Here is an 18387-nt window from a genome sequence, read left to right as displayed (position 1 = left end):
TATATATATATATATATATATAGAGATAGTGTAATTTAAAAATCCTTGTCTAGTTGTAGTTTTACACTTTAATACTCAACAGTAGCAGACAGACTAGAAATTTATAATGCATTACAGCACAGGTGTCAAAGGGCCGGTTTCCTGCAACTTTTAGATGTGCCTCTGCTGCACCACACCTGGATAGAATAATCGGGTCATTAGCAAGGCTCTGGAGAACTGATCTACACAAGGAGGAGTTAATTAACCCATTTCATTCCAGTGCTTTGTACCTGTGGCACATCTAAAAACTGCAGGACAGCAGCCCTTGAGGAACCTTTTCATGAAATTATGTGACATTACAACCAGCTTCAATGTATTTTACAGTAATTTTATGCAATAGTATAAAGTAGTTATACTGGGAAGTTTTAAGGTTGCATACATGTTTTTTGTTTTACAATAAAAAATATGTGTGTTTTTATAAAATGTGTGTTGAAGCAGAGATGCAATTTTGAGAAGTGTAACTTTTTTAGTTCCAACTATTTCCCTACTCAGAATGAAGAATGAACACAACATTCAACAGCCAGAGCCAAAGCTTTCCGAAGGAATGTCTTCGCTTCACCTTTCAAAGAAAGGTGTTGAAAACAAAGATCCTGGAGAAGCTGGACGAAAGCCTCCTTTCCAGCCAGGCGGGAGCCGGCTCCCAGTGCTCGCAAAGTCCCTGAAACTCCAGGCGCCCCCTGTATTCAAGGAATCCCACAGCAAGTGGGAAGAGAAGCCATTAGCCGTAAGTTTCTCAGTTCAACACGTTTTCTTTCATGTCATCATTGGTGTTTTCATTTTTTTTTCCCTCTTGCAGGGTAAAACAAAGAAGAAGACATGCACTCGCCCTGTACCGTTTAACTTCTCGCAGCGGAGAACCGCAAGGAGAGGAACTGAGAACTGTGAACCTTTAACAGCCCCTCAATCAAGGACTCTGGGGAATCGACCTGAAAACATCTCATTCAAAATGCCCAGTAAACATCAAGATTCGGTTAAAAATTCAGGGAGGTCCCTTGGAAAGACGGTAGTAAATGCAACTCACATTTCAAGGCAGCTCAGTCCAAAATTAAAGACTTTAGCCCATTTGAAAAACCCTACATCCACATCTGGTAAGATAGCGAATCAAAATGTAAGTAACACCTCAGACCAAGCTCGTCTTCATCCAGAGGTCAACTTGGATCTGCCAAAGACTTCAGCTGCTCATCCGACTGTGTCACTGGCCGCACAGGCCAGTTGTTCAAATCCTTTAAGTGGTGAGTGTTTCCTTTACTCTGATTTTCATGTCAATTTTCATTTAAGAGTGCAACATTTTATTTGATGTATTACTCAACTTACTATTATTGTTGTTTTGTACAAGAGTGAATTCACCGTTTTCAATTTCTTTGTATCACCACTGTCAATAAGGAAAACCGTCTTCCATATTTATGGCATGCTTTTTTTTATGCTCTAGGAGACGTTTTCTTATTCGTTTCTTATATTTTGTCAGTTGTACAGAATTATTGCTTTTAATTTCAGAAAAAAGTGAGAACTTCCAACCAGACCACGCGGCTTTGCCGAGTATCCTCAGGAACGAGGGCGTAGGCCGTGCAAGCCGACCAGTTGTTACTCCAAAATGCTCCAAACAATACAACTACCTAGTGAGTTGGCTTTTATCTCAGAACTATATTCTTGCTTTTACTGCATCTTTGACCTTAGTCCTGAATATTTCCATCTGAATGTTGTTTTTAGTGCTCAGAAATTGCACATTCTTGTGATTCTTCTTGTTTGCAGCCTCAACGAGTGTCTGTTAAGAAGACTCAACAAAAAGAGGGAGCATTCGCAGGTCAGAACTGAACAATAAAGCAACTTAGAAACAATTAAGCGTTTTTTCTTTTGTTTAGTTTTTTTTTTTTTTTATAATGATTTAAGTTCTGGGGTCTCTTTTTCTTCATACTTCATGGAAACTAGTTTGAATTGCACTAATATTGAATCCTCATGGCATCTGATCAGTGCCACTAAACCAGTGTTTCTCTGATTCAAATTATTGCATGACCATCAAGTGCTGCAGAAGGCTGTTAACCACCCAGAGATACAATTCAGGTGTGTGGCAGAAGGGAAATACCTAAAACATGCAGGACAGTTGCATGTCCTGCATGCAACCCTGGTCCTCAGGGTTGGTCCCTGAGGACCAGGGTTGAGAAACACTGCACTAAACAGACCAGATATACTCTATACTCGGATATTTGGTGGCATAGAGATTATAAAGAAAGATCTCAGTCAGTTAGATTACAATTTAAAAGTTAATTTATTTTGGTTATTCAAAAAGTGAAACTTGTGCTCTGTGGATTCTTTGAGCAAAAGGTGAGATTGGGTCTGTATTTTGCTCATTTTGATGACTACGTCGTGCACCTTAAAGTAATAAAACGTATACAGTTTGTCAGATATTTAGAACAAAACATAAGGTTGATGAAAATCTAGTCCTCCAGGGTCAGTGTCCTGCAGCTGTAGATGCATCCTTGCGCCGACACTTGTGAATCAAATGAATCGTTAACGAGCTTTTCCCAAACTTGATGGCATGCCGAAGAGGTACTTCAACGATTTGATCGCAGCAGGGATGCATTTAAAGGTTGCAGCGCAGTAGCACTCCACAACTGGAGCTGGAGAAGTGAGACTTTTCCTAAAAGAGTTGCAAATTGCAGCAAAAGGCGTTTTACAGTCTTTACTCATGACGTCTAAGTACAAATGCATGCCACATTTCTTGGATTTGGATTTGCAATACCTCTTGAAATACACCTCTGTTCTACCATGATGCTCTCAGCTGAGTTTTTCTTTTCGTTTGTCAGGACCGGTGAGGTCAGTGGCGTTCTCGCCCGACGACGCCGGTCTGCGGAGCATCCTTCAGAATGAGGGCGTGAAGGACGCCATGTCCAGAAATTCAGTGTGTCCACCTGGCAGAGGCACTTCAATCTACACTGTATGAGCACAATAAACTTCATGTCATCACTGCTCATTCTCATTCCTGTTGCATTTTATCTCCAGGTTCTTTGATTTTTTTTTTTTTGTTCATTTGCCTCACGTAATTCTTAAAAATTTTTAGGCTCAAAGAGTGCCTGTTAAGAAAAGTTGTCCAGATTCAACCAGTCGTACTGTGGGTAAGATGCAGCACTGTTACGTTAATGCTCCCGCACTATCGGTTTGTCCAGCCTGTTCAGCCTGACGTGGCTGAGTTTTCTCTTTTCTCCTCAGCAGCAGAGTTCAAAGAGACAGCAAAGACAAAATGGACTCCACAGAGAGTCCGCAACACCAAGCAGCAGCCCATGTCTGCCATGGTCTGTACACGCATACCTCACCGTGTTGGTCTGGTTGTATTTCAGGAAGCTTCGCCTCACCGTGCTGCTGCTTCTGTTTTCAGAAATGGCATCAGTCTCCATGCGGCACCGTTGGACACGCAAGCTACAAAAGGAACATTCATCCATGTCAGGAGGTAAAACGGTCAAATTAATCCTACGTATGAAGCTCCTACAGCAATCAAGATGAGAAAAGGTTGACATTGTTGATTTTTAGATGAATGGTCTTTAAAGGTTGGATTATTTATCAGTACAATTAAAAAATAAGTAATTTCTGATTTTGGTTGTCAAACTCTGGATAATGCGACTGCCTAAATCTAGAAATATTGTAACTTTTGATATTTTGGAAACTACAAATAATTACAGTTTTAATTAAAAATTGAGCTGGGAGATGAAATGAGTTTATTGATCATCCAGATTTTTTTTTTTTTTTGAAGAATTTATTTTTGGAAAAATTCTGATTTCTTGTGTTTTTTTTTTGTTTTTTCCCCACAATGCATTCCTTGAATTTCCATAGTTCAGAGTGACGTCTTCACGCCTAAGGCCTAACATCTTAAGTGTTTTTTATAGCCGTTTATTTGAACATTGAATTGAGGACAACTCACAGAAGAGATGATTAAAATAAAAGCCAGTTTTTGAAATCTAGTTTTTTCTAAAACAAAAAAAAAATTAACCAAATTAGTAACTAGTACGATAAAATCTGAGATTTTATTTTCAAGCCATGTTACTCAGCACTAATGGAAATAAGCGCACAGTAAGAGACTGAGTTCATCTGACTGTTTGTGGCAGGAGGTTGTCCAGAAGTTATTTGACGATCCAGAAGATGAACTGGTCACAGCTGGGACGGACAACAATCCCTCAGCAAAATCAGAGCAGGTCTCGGCTCCATCCTCCTCTGTATGAAATTCATTTCACATTCAAAGTCGACATCCTGTGCATTTAAATCAAAGGTTTAACTCATTTTGTTTTCGCTTCTTCAGAGTAAACCTCCTAGAGAGGAGAAGGCGGAGACAAGGAGACGTAACGGTGACGATGAAGAGGATGTGGAGGAGATGAAGACTTTCCTCCACGCTCCACCAAGAGAGTCTGTCATTTTTTTCTCGACTGGTAAAAAATTGATCAGAGCCCCGCGGTTTGAGAACCAGGAAGCCTCGGCCCACCGGGATCAAGTTTCATCAGAACAGAAGAAGTTCACAACTGCACAGAGCGGCGTGTCGGAGTCGACTCACCGGAGCAACTCTGTCGTTCAGCAACTGCACAGCGGTACCACTGACCCTTCATTCACCTCAGAAAGATTCATAATGCTTACTGTTGAGAGCTTAACATGTTTTTTTCTCTCTTTTTTTTTTTACCCTCTGATAGATTTTATCACTCAGAAGCCTTGCTCTCTGAATCTTGCAGTGGCCATGTTGCGAAAGCGTTTTCCTCCTCTGGAGGAGTTGCGAATGGACGAGGAGGTCGCGACCTACACCTCGGTGTCTGTCCCTGGTGATTCCGGGTTTGTCCATCGTCGCTGCGGAGACCCGTTGGCCTCCGTTTTGCACTTTGAGGAGTCAATGGTGAGCATATGACTGGATGGATGACTGTTTAAACTGTGTTTACTACCATTGTTGGTGGTATTAAAGTGAAGTAGTAAAGTCTCCTGAGATTGTAGTAAGAAAAAAAAATAAATTCAAGGTGAATCCTTTTTTAGCTTTTTACTAAAAAAATGCTAATTGCTTTACAGATTCAAAGCAATTGAAAAAGTCTCCCATAAAAAGTCTCCCAGATCATGTTGTGACGCCTTTTTTAATCAAATTTTCTTAGAGGGCAAGATATGATCCAAATATGTGCTTTATAGCTTTTTTTTTTTTTTTTTTTTTTTTTTTTTTTTTTTTTCCACCGTCACATTTTACATTTGTATGATCAGTGTCATTCTATGTCATTCAGTGATGCATTTCTTATCTTTCCTGCTGTATTTAAACTTTAATGTAAACTTGACTAACACATGCATTCTTAAACTATTAAATGTTACCTAATAAATGTTCATATTCTGTTTCGACAGACATGCAAATATTAAGTATCGGCATGTTTTCTTTTTGTTTTTCTAGAGATTTGTCCCGATTGACTCGCAGCATGACGGATGACCTGCATTCTGACAACACTTTGAAAACTTAGCAACTCTCTGCAATTGTTTGGTTTTTGGACAGTTTTATTGGTATTAAAGCTAATAAAAAATTTGTTCTGACATTTTTTGATGACCATTGCTACTTATCAATTGTAAAATTTATATAAGAACTTTATAATAAAATATTTTTTTTTTTACATTTGGAACTTGTTTGTTTTAATTTCCAGCTCTGTTGATTTGTTCACTTGGATTCAACTGCTAACAATATAATTTGCATGGGAGAAAAGACCAATTTATTTTTCTAGAACTAAAACCATAAAAGTAAGAGACTTTGACATTCACTGTGATGTAGTGAATTTCTCTTTCTACTCTTATGAAGTTAGATGATTATATGATATGGCATGTTGTCTTGCAGTCCACAGGTTGCCAATAGGTCAGGCAGGGTTCAAACCTTTTTCTGGCACATTACAGGCCGAACATACAGCGTCATGTGACGGCATACCATGCAGATTAGACGAGAGCTGAATGAGCAGAAACCTGATGGACAAACATACTCAGTTAGAAACCAAACATCCTTGATATGTTTAAAAACTCAAGTGATTTCTGTTCACTATTGGGAGGATTTGGATATTTTATCCGACATGTTTAGAAGTTTCAGACTGAGTTGACACCTGCTTCTCTTTTCCTTCCAAACTAGAAGTTTTTGCTTGGAAAGAGGTTTTTTCTTTTTTTTTTTTTTTCTTTAATAAATATGCAGTGTTCGCCTAAAACACCTTCATAAACTACAGAACATGTCACCAGACTAAAAGTTATTTTTCAAATCTCTGTCTTTTTGGAACATTTTAGTGTTTGTATTCATTTTAGTTTTGAACCATTTTTTGGGCTTCAGTTTGTTTATGTAACAACTCAACAAATGTGATCTGAAGGCCTTCTGCAAAACAAAGGCCCTATTTAGATCCAATTATATAGAATCCACTTTTATCCATGTTCGGTTTGTACCAAGTTATTGATGCTGCAACAATCCCTCTTTCTGAGAAAAGACATGGTGACAGTGGAGAGCCACCATTCCCTTTGAACTGAAACTAGGCTCAGTGTGAGGAGACATCTGGTAGTGAGTAGTGGTGCCCAAGTCGAGTCCTCCAGAGTTACCACCCTGCAACTTTTATATGCATTCCTCCTCTAACACACCTGGATCAAATGTATGGCTTATCATGCTTATGTAGAGCTGGTATAAAATACTGCTTTTGATTTTGATCAATACTGCTAGTGAGAGAAGTCGGTCTTTTGATTGAGGCGTGTTGGAGGAGGGATCGTAGCCCTGGTGGATTTGACTTGAGCATCCCCGTTTTAGAGGAAAGGCATGAGACGTAACACCGGCGGGAAGAAAATTTAGGATGTCGACAACACCATCCAGTTGATCCGAATCTGTGAATCACCCTGCTTTTGATAGTTCGAGCTGCTTGTGCTAGCAATCATTTTATATAATTGCTTTTAAAGCCATCAAGCCATCTGCTACTGGAGTTCCAGTAAATTCTAAGAGATGAACAAAGACTTATTTGTTGAGACGACTATTAAATACCGAAACGGCTTGTCATACTGGCAAAGGACGTGAAGGTAATGACGCAGCTCCACAGCTGGCACGCTAACTTACGGCGGTTACGTCGAAGAATTAAAGTAAAGCTAAGAAAGTAGCAAGTAAGTGAAAAAAAAATCCGAGCGTAATGAAAGGTTTCTGAGCTTTGCATCATACATTAGAAGAAATTGAACATTGTTAAGAGGTTCGATGTCTTTTTTTCTTTATTTTTTTTAGGAGGGGGGAGATGAACGTATTTAACGTTTAAAACCGACAGCATCAACTGAAAAAGGCGTTTGTCCCCCAAACTGTATTGTTTTTCCTCATCAGTCTAAACAAAGTCTGGTCACCATCAGGGTTAAAATAAAGAAACTGAAGCTGTTCTTTTCAGGTTTTTTGTTAAGCCACTTACATTTATCACTGGCATATTTATGCATGGGGAAGAAAGGTATTAGACTTCACTGGGTCGTGACTACTTCTCTTTTTTTTTGGCAATCTGTCCCATTGCAGATCTGTAAACATAAGCTTGGAAATGCTTTCAAAGCCCTTTCTAGACCCGCTTCCAACACTGCCTTCATCCTAAATTATGTGCTAGTCAGACTTTCTGGTAATCAATCAAACTCACTTTAGATGTTCGCCAATTATTGAACATTTAAATGCTAGTTTTTTACTATTAGTTTTTCTTTTTATCTAATCCATACAATTTATATAGTAAAGCCTCAACTTACGTGCCTCTGGTGATATTACATAAGGCGTAAAAATCTGATAAGTTAATTTGGGGGCTTTTGTAGGTTGTGGTGTTACTTTATTCTTATGTTTTGTAATTTTACTCCATCACAACTTCAGTGTGCCCCATTGAAACCCAAGATGACTGCTCTGAATCAGTTTCATCAGCTGGTAAGTTTCTGATTCAGGTTAAATCAGTGGCTATAATTGCACAAAGAATATTTTAATAATTGCCACAAGATAGTATAAGCATGTCCAATGACAACCTTTGAAAACATATTTTCAACTATAAAAGATTTTTTTTTCCATAAGTTTTCTTCATTAAAACAATATATATTGGCCAGTTTGATGGCCTTTCTCAGTCCTTGCTGCCAAAAACTGACATAGATTTTGATAAGCATGGTGAAGAACGAAAAAATATTGGGTCATTGCTGATGATGGAAGGATGGGGAGAGTGAAAAACCTCTTCAACATTGTCATACTAAACAACAGCATTGCAATTGCATGCTTTCATAACGGCATGCAGTACTAATGTTGAGTGATCGTTTATAGTCACTTTAATATAAAAACCTTGTCTTCTGGTTAATGTGTTTTATTAAGATTTGGAAAAGCCCCAGCTGTGTTTCTTGTAGAATTGCTTCATCATCTTCTACTGCAACCAAAAATGAATTCAAGGTGGACAGACTTACAATATAATCCACTACACACACAAACCTGCATTAATCTTGTCAGGAAATTACCTGGACCACACCATCATTTCAGGCAACTCCAGAGTAGCCATCTTGCAATCCAGTCGCTGATTGGCTGAGTGTGGCTCTATTGTAAAGTGCTGGAGTGGTCTGTATGACTAGAAAAGCGCAGTATAAATTCAATCCAACAATCATTGTTGTCCTTTCTTCCTGTTTGGCAATCCACAGCAGTGTCAAGGGAGTAAACTCAAACGCACAGTGTTGAACACTTTGCAGCTCTTCTCCAGACAGGATCATCAGTCCTGACCTTCCCTCCATCCAGGAGGTCTGGGGTCAGGAATAGGGTAGCTCGCATCTGTGCAGATAAATTGCTAAAGTTTTTTACCTTCAAGTCGGAGCAACTGACTGCTGTGTGCAAAAACCAGCATAGATGCTTATGGATACATTTCTATTTTAAATCTCTTTTTTTGAGAGCAAAGTGAAACCAAAGTCAAATGTCTTGTTTGTGTGGACAAACCTGGCTCATAAAGCAGATTCTGATTCAAATACGCTGGATGTTAAAAAAAAAACCCCCAGCTGATCCAACGAATTATTGAACGTTTTCTGATGTCATCAACTTGAATACCCACCAAACAGAATTGGCCGTTTTTTTTCCTTTAGTTTGTGTTTTATGAGATCCTGCGATAATAATTCACATTTCATTACTCATTTATGAGAGAAAAATAGATCAATCTCTGAAAGCTGTCTTCAAGTTCTTTAGACTACTGTATTCATGGACTATACCTCAACATGAAGTCCATTATTGCTCGGTGATCTTTGTCTCTCTGCGTGTAGCTGCCCTCTGTGGTCCTGCTTATATTTAGTTTGGCTGTATGAGTGAGTAAGTGGTGAAGGTCTCAGAGGGAGGGGGCAAGAATAGAACTGGTTTTCTATAAAGCCTGAGCCGTCTCTCGTGACTCCCCTGAGAAGCAGAGAGTTTAAGAAGAACTACTCAGGTTTTTTTTCCTCCTCATCCTTCCACCCCTTCTCCTAGTACACCCGTCTTTCCCTGAAACATGTCCACGGACCTTCATGCCACCATGGATCCGACGAAGATGGGCGTTGGACGGTCCATAGCTGTGCTGACGTCAGGAGGAGACGCTCAAGGTGACTAGCAAAATTCTCCTGATTTAATTTTCAACTTTGTGATGAACTAATAAAACACTAAATTAGTGCAGAGGAACTCAAACAGCGTATTGCTTCATGTTGGTGTGTGTGAGAGGAAATCTGAAACGAGGTCTCTTGTTTTGGAGGCAAATTATTAAAGCTGGAAATCTTAAGATGCTCGTGTGCAATTTGTAACAAATGACTGATTTATATGGACATTTAGCTGCAAAGCCTGCTTGAAAACATGAGGATTGATAAACAATTACCTCACCATTTTCAAAGATTGTTCTGTCTTGACGTTTTTAAATTGAAATCGTAAAACGAGTTGCTGCATTAACTTGCACTTAATTTGGATTATTTTCCTTCCGCATCTGCCCAAAACTCACTCAACTGCCTGATGTTTTATTTTCCTTGTATTCCTCACCACCCATCAGTCTTTTTTGTGTTTATTCGCCTGCTTTGGCCCACATCAGCTTCCTTATTTTTCACCCCTTTGGGGCTAATTTTAGTGGCGTTGACCTTTTTCTGGTATGGAGAAAAGAAACGCCCTCTGATCCTTCAGCTGCTGTCTGCTGAAACAAGAGCCGCCACATGCCGCATTGCTTTTTCACAACACAAACTCTCACAGTGGCCTTTGGCGCAACAACATCCAGGGGACGGACGCCGCACGTGACTTAGGAGTCCCTTGAACCACGCTCCTGTTCTTTGATCCAAGGCTATTTTTGTCTCTTGAGGTGCCAAGACGAAGGTTAACTCGCTTAAATGTCAAGATCGGGCTGAGATTTTGCAGCGTTTAGCTTGAGGGGGAATCAGCGTTGTGAATTAAACAAGCATCACAGATGAAACTGTTTGTGGCCCTCAGGCATGAATGCTGCGGTGAGAGCCACAGTCAGAGTGGGTCTCTACACCGGAGCCAAAGTCTTCTTTGTTCATGAGGTAGGCACTTTCTGGTTATCGTGTGTCAAACAAACGCTGATGATGTGTGTGATTTCTATATCTATAAAAAAAAAATAACAGTTTAAGTGGGATGCAGGGTTACCAAGGCCTGGTGGATGGAGGGGATCATATCCGGCCTGCAACATGGGAGAGCGTGTCCATGATGCTTCAGCTGGTGAGTGATGCGCAGCAACATCACTTTATGCAAAGTCACACAGATTAATGGTTGCATAGTCAGTCAAAAAGAGCCGACGATGTATTTCCTTAAAGGGCCAGCGTACATTATTTTAATGAGCACAGTGGTTAATGTGTGGTCTGAGAAACTCTGGACTTTCATTTAATTAAAGGTTTAGATAAGAATGGAGAAAATAAGTGGAGTAAATATTTTCAGGCTTTTTTTTTTAGGCCTGTCAATGAACTTTGCTGCATGATAAATTGTCCCAGAAGTTATTGTGATAAACGATAATATTTATTGTTTAGAGACGATTTGAAGCAGTACTACGGAAACTGCATAATCATGCAAGTACACCCTCTCAAAGATCAATATAATTTTATTTCTAATAAGCATTTAACATTGGAACTAGAAGAAATTTTAAATATCCAAAATAAATATACAAAACAACTGAATCGATAAATAAAATAGATACAAAAGTCTCTGCAAGCAAAATTGCCCGTCAAAAAGACAGGCTTATCTAATTCATCTGTCTGCCCATCTAAATTCACTGTGTTCTTTAGTGGCCATAAAAGGCATGCTGTGGATTAAAACAGCATTTTAAATTGCAGTTTGTGGAGAATCAGTATTGACCAATACGTTCTGACCCAGGTTACTCCCAGTTATTGTCTGTTGTTGGCATACACTCCACATGCTAAGTGAACAAACGACACGCTACCTGTCACCAATCCCTTTATTCTTCCTCCACAGTTGAACTGAGATAACACACAGAGCTCAACATCTTTGAGGAAACCAAGAATCTGAGACCATTTGTAAAGCATGGCGGTGGTAGAGTGATGATACGGGTTTGTTGTACAGTCTTAGGACCTAAGCAATTCCTCTCTATATATCAAAGCTTTGTTAGGAAATAGAGAGGACTCTCTAGTATCTTAATTTATGGTCCTAAAAGGGTTATGCAGCCGGACACTGACTGCAGAACAGTAGGAGGTCTGCAACCGAGTGCCAGAAAAAAGTCCAGTTATCTGGCCTGACCTTTTAGCTGCCCCAGATGAGAGGCTTTTGAACTTGATACCCAGATTCGGTGCGTCTGTGAAGGCCTGATGATAGTGAGCTGTCGAGTGGGTGCGACAGGTTGCCTTCAAACTTAAATCGTCGTTGGCCCACAAACCAAGTGGCATCACTGGCTTCGGATTTTTGATCGCAAATGTCAGTGCGAAAGTCACAACAAAGCAGGTTCTCTCTGCCTCAGGGTGGCACCGTCATCGGCAGCGCCCGCTGCAAAGACTTCATGTGCAGAGAGGGCCGTATGAAGGCGGCCTGCAACCTGGTGAAGCTCGGCATCACCAACCTGTGTGTGATTGGAGGAGACGGCAGTCTGACCGGAGCCAACCAGTTCAGGACGGACTGGGGCGGCCTGTTGGCTGACCTGGTCAAAGATGGTAAGTAAATAAATAAACTGGTGGGATCTGATACGATCCGGGATACCTGGACAGTCGTATTCAGACAGCAAACATTACAATCAGTGTTTTTCTTTTCTTAAGGGAAGATTACACAGGAGGAAGCCAAGAAGTCGTCCCACCTGAACATTGTCGGCATGGTTGGCTCTATCGACAACGACTTCTGTGGCACTGACATGACCATCGGCACTGACTCAGCCCTCCATCGCATCATCGAGGTGGTGGACGCCATCACTACAACTGCGCAGAGGTTCAAACAGGCTTGTGCAACTTTGCTTCTTTTTTTTTTTAAGAAGCGAGAACCAGAAAATTAAATGCGCACCTCTCAAGGAATACAACTACAAAGCAATATTGCCTTTTAGATCTCAAGTGAGAGAAAAATAGAAGTGGCTGAACATCTTTCAATGAAAGATGTTTTTTTTATGCCAACATTATTAAATAAATAGTTATTTATTTATTTTTATATAATACAAATTTAAACAGTTTACGGTGCTGTGTTTTATAAAAGTATTTTACCCTGTTTTGCTTTTTTTTTTTTTTTTTTTTTTTTTTCCAGGTCTTAAAACAAATGATACAAAAAGTTCTAAAATGTTTTGTCTTTACTTGCAGCCACCAGAGGACATTTATCCTGGAAGTGATGGGCAGACACTGCGGGTCAGTTTCTAATTCTTTATTTGTATGTGTGCGCCTAAAGCCTGAATGGTAGTACTTTGAATTCAAGTACTTCAATCATCTTATTTACTATATTCCGGAATTTCTAGAAAGTCATGAGTCATGGAACCATCAGTTGTTGGGGGTTTCTTTCCTATCACTACACCACACTCCTCTTCTCATTCAAAACTGCAGTAATGTTGTCTAAAGTGCATTTTTTGTTTCGATGCTTCGTTGTTCGTTTTATGCGTAATGGAGACCACTGCTCTGATTGTCGCCTTGGTTGGTGCGTGGCTGCAGATATCTGGCCCTGGTGTCGGCTCTGTCCTGTGGAGCCGACTGGGTTTTCATTCCAGAGATGCCACCGGATGACGGCTGGGAGAACCACTTGTGCAGGAGGCTGGCAGACGTAAGTTTCTTTATTTGCTACGGATCTCATAAAGTGCCATGCAGCAGCATTCGCACCCCTGGAACTATTTTACATTTTCATCCTGCTGCAACTACCAGCTTCCCTTTGCGTAATATGATAGACCAACACAAGGTAGTGTACAAGTGGAAAGTGGAAGAAAAATAATAAAAGTAAATGTAAAGGAAAAATACTTTTTTTTTTTTCAGAATGTGCAGGTGTCTTGTTGACTATTTCATATCATTTAGCAAAGATCTCGGGGTTCTCGTCTGAATGTGATCATTGTGGCCGAGGGTGCGATCACCAGAGACGGCAAAGCAATCACATCAGACCAGATCAAAAAGGTGAAGCTCCTTCTTCCTCTACTCTGACTGTGCACCGTTACTCTGATTGTGTCTCACAACAATATTTAAAAGGTTGCACATTCATCTGCCTCCAGTTGGTGACCGAAAGGCTGGGCTTTGACACACGCACCACCATCCTCGGACACGTCCAGAGAGGGGGAACGCCGTCCGCTTTCGACAGAGTCCTGGTGACTGTCTCAGACATCAGCAGCTTCAACCGTTTGTCACACAAACGTGCTGATGTGAGTGTTTGTGCGTCACTCAGGGCAGCAGGATGGGCGTGGAGGCGGTGATGGCGCTGCTGGAGGCCACGCCGGACACTCCTGCCTGTGTGGTCAGTCTGTCTGGGAACCAGGCAGTCAGACTGCCCCTCATGGAGTGTGTCCAAGTGGTACGTATCAGTATTTTTACCTACAGCTCCTGCTGATTGTTCACTAACATTGCAAAGATGCATTTCTTCAGCTTTCCCCTAAACGTGTTCTTTGTCTTGCAGACCAAAGACGTGACTGCTGCCATGGCTTCGGGCAGATTTGAAGACGCTGTCAAGCTCAGGGGAAAGTATGTTATCTAATGCTGATAGGGTTGTGCATGAAATAGGGAAAAAAAATACAAATGAATGGAGCGGGTTTTTTTCCAGCTTCATAATAAGTTGTTCAGATATTCTCAGTTCTAATCACTGAAGAAAAACAAAATACAGAAAATAACCTTTTTCATTTGCAGGAGTTTTGCAAATAACTGGAACACGTACAAGCTGCTGGCGCACATAAATCCTCCAGATGTGAAGGTGAGCCTCCTTTTTACTTAATTTCGTACTAGACTCCAAATGCTGCTTTTTGATTAATACAATCCAAATGAATGATATATATTTTTTGTTTATAACCAACACTTGGGCTCGTTCTCTTCGTGGCAGAGCAACATCAACGTGGCCGTAATGAACATCGGAGCTCCGTGCGCCGGCATGAACGCCGCGGTCCGAGCAGCGGTGAGGATGGGCATCATTGAGGGCCACTCCATGTTTGCTGTCTATGAAGGTTTTGATGGGCTGGCTCAAGGACAGGTATGTTCATTGTTAATATCTGTGCTTCAGACCCATATATATAAAACAAAAAAGACAAGAAAAAAAAAATCCATCAATTTGGTTTATAAAGCACTTTTTTTTTTACAGTGAAGGGCAAGAAATCTTTTCATTTTACACACTTTTCTTCTGACTGGAAATAATATTAAGCAGCCCGGCCAGAATCCTGACTTGTATTTAATAAAACTGTGTGGAAGAAGCTAAAGATTAGGGTGATGGCAAGAAGGTCTTTCAACCGTAAGGACTTGGAAACATGCGAAAAAATTCATCCTCCTTTTAGCTTTATTATCATTTGAGAGTTTCATTTCCTGTTTCCCTGCTAGAGATATCAATAATCTTAAGTTTCGCTATATCACAGCTTGCTGAGAATATTAATGCAAGTAGACATAAAATATCCATTCATCTATTGTCTTATTCCCACTTATGCATACATGAGGGTGTTGGGATATCCAGCGGTCATTGGGCGAGAGGCAGAGAGGTTGTCTACCTGTTGCAAGGCGACACAGAGACTAGCAGTTTAGATTAGCCAGTTAATGGTCATCCGTTTCATTTGCAGGGCTGTTCTGACATCTTCTGGAGTGATGAAAATCATTTCTAACACCTGCTTAACAGCAAAACATTATGCGTCTGGAGAGTAAAATAGGTTTGGCCTTGGAAAAACAGATTTTTAAAGACAAAACAACAGTGGCCATGTTGTGGGCGTAACCAAATTTATAACTTACAACGACTAAAAACATTGCATTCATGCTTCATTCTTCTTAGGACAGAGGTCCAGGGTCGCACTCGTAACACAGTTTTCTTCAATTTGATCCGTCCTTTAGCGTCTCTTTCTGTAAGCATTTTGGGGGTTAAATGTTGTTTAATATTTTGTGTTCGGTGTGATGCTGCTTTGGAAATTAGTGTTTAAACAGCGGTCATCTTGTCTGACTGCAGATTGAGCCCATAAGCTGGAATACGGTGTCCGGCTGGACTGGAAAAGGAGGCTCCATGTTGGGAACCAAGAGGTGAAGGGGTGTTACTGTAATCCTGCCGTGACATTTTATTTACCGTAAGCTTCTATTTATACAGCTAAATATGTGTTTATCTCCCTGAAGAACTCTGCCAGGAAAGTTGTTGGAGAAAATCACCTTGAACATTGCCAAGTTCAACATCCATGCTTTGGTTATTATTGGGGGATTTGAGGTAAAGTCGGAGCCAGGCTTCATAAATGTTGGTTTATCTGTGTCTGTATATTTTTCACAAGCGATGAATAAATTGACACTTTTACAGTAATGGTAAAAAGATCTTTCTCTGCTGCAGGCCTACGTTGGCGGTCTGGAGCTGCTTCAGGCCAGAGAACAATACGAAGAGCTGTGCATACCCTTTGTGGTGATCCCCGCCACCGTCTCCAACAACGTCCCGGGCTCCGACTTCAGCATCGGCGCCGACACCGCCCTGAACACCATCACCACCGTCAGCAGTGAAATGACAAAAATAACTACATATTGGAGGGAAAATCAAACGGCTTGAAACGTTCACGGTTTGCTTTCTGTGCAGACCTGCGACAGAATCAAGCAGTCTGCAGCTGGGACGAAGCGGCGCGTCTTCATTGTGGAGACCATGGGCGGATACTGTGGGTACCTGGCCACCATGGCAGGGCTGGCTGCCGGGGCTGACGCCGCCTACATATACGAGGATAAATTCAGCATCAAGGACCTGACGGCAAGTTGAAATCCATAAAGAAACATGCTTTGCAGCATGAAATTGTATATCAGCTCATGCACATTGATTTTTTTTTTTTTAATAATATAATTAGGCTAAGAGAACATGTTTTGACCCTGTGATGTTTAAAATTGTGCCACAGGCAAACGTAGCGCATCTTGTGCAGAAAATGAAGACGACTGTGAAGAGAGGTTTGATTCTCAGGTATGTTTGTTTCAGCTGCAGGACAGAAGAGAGTCAAGAGACAAAAACTTGTCCAAAACTAGAATTCAGGAGCACTTTTTAGTTTAGTTGTCAATGAATTTGTAAAATTATTGCCAAAGCCTTCCCTTCACATATTATCCGATTAATCTAAATGTCCTTTCTCCTCCATTTCTGTTTTGTCCTGAGTTGTGATCCCTTCAAATGTTTGTCTTTTCTCTCCCATCAGGAATGAAAACTGCAATGCTAACTACACCACAGAGTTCCTCTTTAACCTCTACTCTGAAGAAGGCAAAGGAATCTTTGACTGCCGTTTGAATGTTCTCGGACACATGCAGCAGGTCAGAAAAAAAAAAAAAAAAAAACAGAACATTTTCTTCTCTTTTTAAGTGATTAAACGTCAATTGTCCTCTTTCAACTGCAGGGTGGCACTCCGACTCCCTTTGACAGAAACTTTGGAACAAAGATGGGAGCCAAATCTATTCTCTGGCTGACTGACAAGCTCAAGGAGTGCTGCAGGCACGGTACGGCTACCTAAAACTATGCTCTACAGCACTATGGACGCACACAAAAGTTAGCCAGCACTCAATTATTACTTTTTGTCATATTTTTTTGACGCAAGGAAACACAGAAAATGACTATGGTGGTTTAACCCAGTTGTTGTTTTAGTTGAGAAGTTTAAAGCCAAAAAAAAAAAAAAAAAGCCAAGACTTGCATTAGAGTGTTTGTGATTTGCATAGCAGAAATCTGGCAGGAAATATTTGCTAAAAGCGACTTCACCTCCATGCCGGATTGATCCAGTAATTCAAGCTTAAGAAGTCAGGACAACAACTGAGAATAAACACTACCCAGAACATGGAGACACCTTTCAGTACGGTCATATTTTCGTATTAAGATCCTTTTTTTTCTTATTATTGGTCTTCTGGGATGTTATTGGTTCCTGGAAAACCTTCAATAGCTGGAAGACTTAACCATCAGAATGAATAGAAATAAACACTTGAAATAAATTACTCTTTCTGTAGTGAGACCATCAAATAATTTTTGATAAATATTCTAATTTATTGAGGTACACTTGTAAGGTTTGGAAGCAAGTCTGAGGAGTTTGGTGATGGATTCACTATTTGACTTTGTGGGCTCCGTAGGTCGTATCTTTGCCAACACGTCAAACTCTGCCTGCGTCCTGGGAATGAAGAAGAGAGGACTCACCTTCCAGGCTATTGCTGACCTGAAAGACGACACAGATTTTGAGTAAGCCGGCACAGCTGCTAACTAAACCGACATACTGTACTGGGCAGAGCGTCAGTCAGAATGGTGACCGATCCCTCTCCTCTCGCTTCACTGCAGGCATCGGATCCCGAAGACACAATGGTGGCTTAAAATCAGGCCCATCATGAAGATCCTGGCCAAGTATGACATCAAGCTGGACACTTCTGAGCACGTCGACATGGAGCATGTCCTCAGCAAGAGGGGAAACCACTGGAAGTAGAAGGAGCATTTTTGCTTTGAAGCTGATTATTAATTTGGGGTGTTTTCCCCTGTTCGGTTAGCTGTTTTTAGTTCAACCTTTGTGTTTTGTGTCTTAATAAAAGAGCTGTTGACTTTACAGATGTGAATATGTGGTCTTTTTTTTTATTAAATTCTGTGCTTCACACTGGTTTACCACTATTAAAGTGACCAAATGAGTGTATAAGTCTGTATTTGCTATTAGGCCCCATATACTTGCAGAAGTTAAACTCATTAGTCACAGTTTAAATTTTGCAAAGAAAGACATGCTATGTTACAGTCGAGGCCCGAAGCATTTCACTGAACTATGACTCCCCTACTTTCAAGTCAGGAGACAGATTACCAGAGTAAGGGGA

The 18387-nt window shown here is 40.6% G+C and overlaps 2 protein-coding genes across 8 annotated transcripts in view; both read left to right on the top strand.

Moving 5' to 3' along the window:
- The window catches only part of troap (trophinin associated protein), a 7930-nt gene extending 2275 nt beyond the window's left edge, over positions 1-5655 (top strand). For 3 of the 7 annotated variants that reach the window (XM_016673612.1, XM_007556704.2, XM_016673611.1), the window contains exons 3-14: positions 532-763; positions 836-1271; positions 1534-1655; positions 1789-1840; positions 2841-2971; positions 3095-3149; positions 3244-3326; positions 3410-3481; positions 4134-4241; positions 4325-4607; positions 4707-4903; positions 5435-5655. In XM_016673612.1, the coding sequence (XP_016529098.1) occupies positions 532-763; positions 836-1271; positions 1534-1655; positions 1789-1840; positions 2841-2971; positions 3095-3149; positions 3244-3326; positions 3410-3481; positions 4134-4241; positions 4325-4607; positions 4707-4903; positions 5435-5470 (1807 nt within the window). In that variant the 3' untranslated portion in view covers positions 5471-5655. The remainder of the gene's footprint in view (positions 1-531; positions 764-835; positions 1272-1533; positions 1656-1788; positions 1841-2840; positions 2972-3094; positions 3150-3243; positions 3327-3409; positions 3482-4133; positions 4242-4324; positions 4608-4706; positions 4904-5434) is intronic. The other 4 variants (XM_007556706.2, XM_016673614.1, XM_016673613.1 and 1 more) reach the window with 4 other exon arrangements.
- A 3743-nt stretch (positions 5656-9398) lies between these two features.
- On the top strand, positions 9399-18131 carry pfkma (phosphofructokinase, muscle a). Its single transcript, XM_007556701.2, has 22 exons — positions 9399-9585; positions 10448-10521; positions 10619-10696; positions 11943-12132; positions 12235-12400; positions 12760-12804; positions 13102-13210; positions 13456-13551; positions 13647-13739; positions 13817-13942; positions 14045-14109; positions 14272-14335; positions 14462-14608; positions 15560-15630; positions 15721-15808; positions 15926-16078; positions 16163-16327; positions 16470-16531; positions 16758-16869; positions 16953-17052; positions 17671-17776; positions 17873-18131. The coding sequence occupies exons 1-22, from the start codon at positions 9495-9497 to the stop codon at positions 18012-18014; spliced, it is 2343 nt and encodes a 780-aa protein (XP_007556763.1). The 5' UTR covers positions 9399-9494; the 3' UTR covers positions 18015-18131.
- Positions 18132-18387: the final 256 nt, after the last annotated feature.

This window comes from Poecilia formosa, unplaced genomic scaffold, assembly GCF_000485575.1.
Source record: "Poecilia formosa unplaced genomic scaffold, Poecilia_formosa-5.1.2 Scaffold80, whole genome shotgun sequence".
Taxonomy (NCBI): Eukaryota; Metazoa; Chordata; class Actinopteri; order Cyprinodontiformes; family Poeciliidae; genus Poecilia; species Poecilia formosa.
Note: the sequence above shows the minus strand (reverse complement) of the source record. Positions and strands in the feature narration are given on the sequence as shown.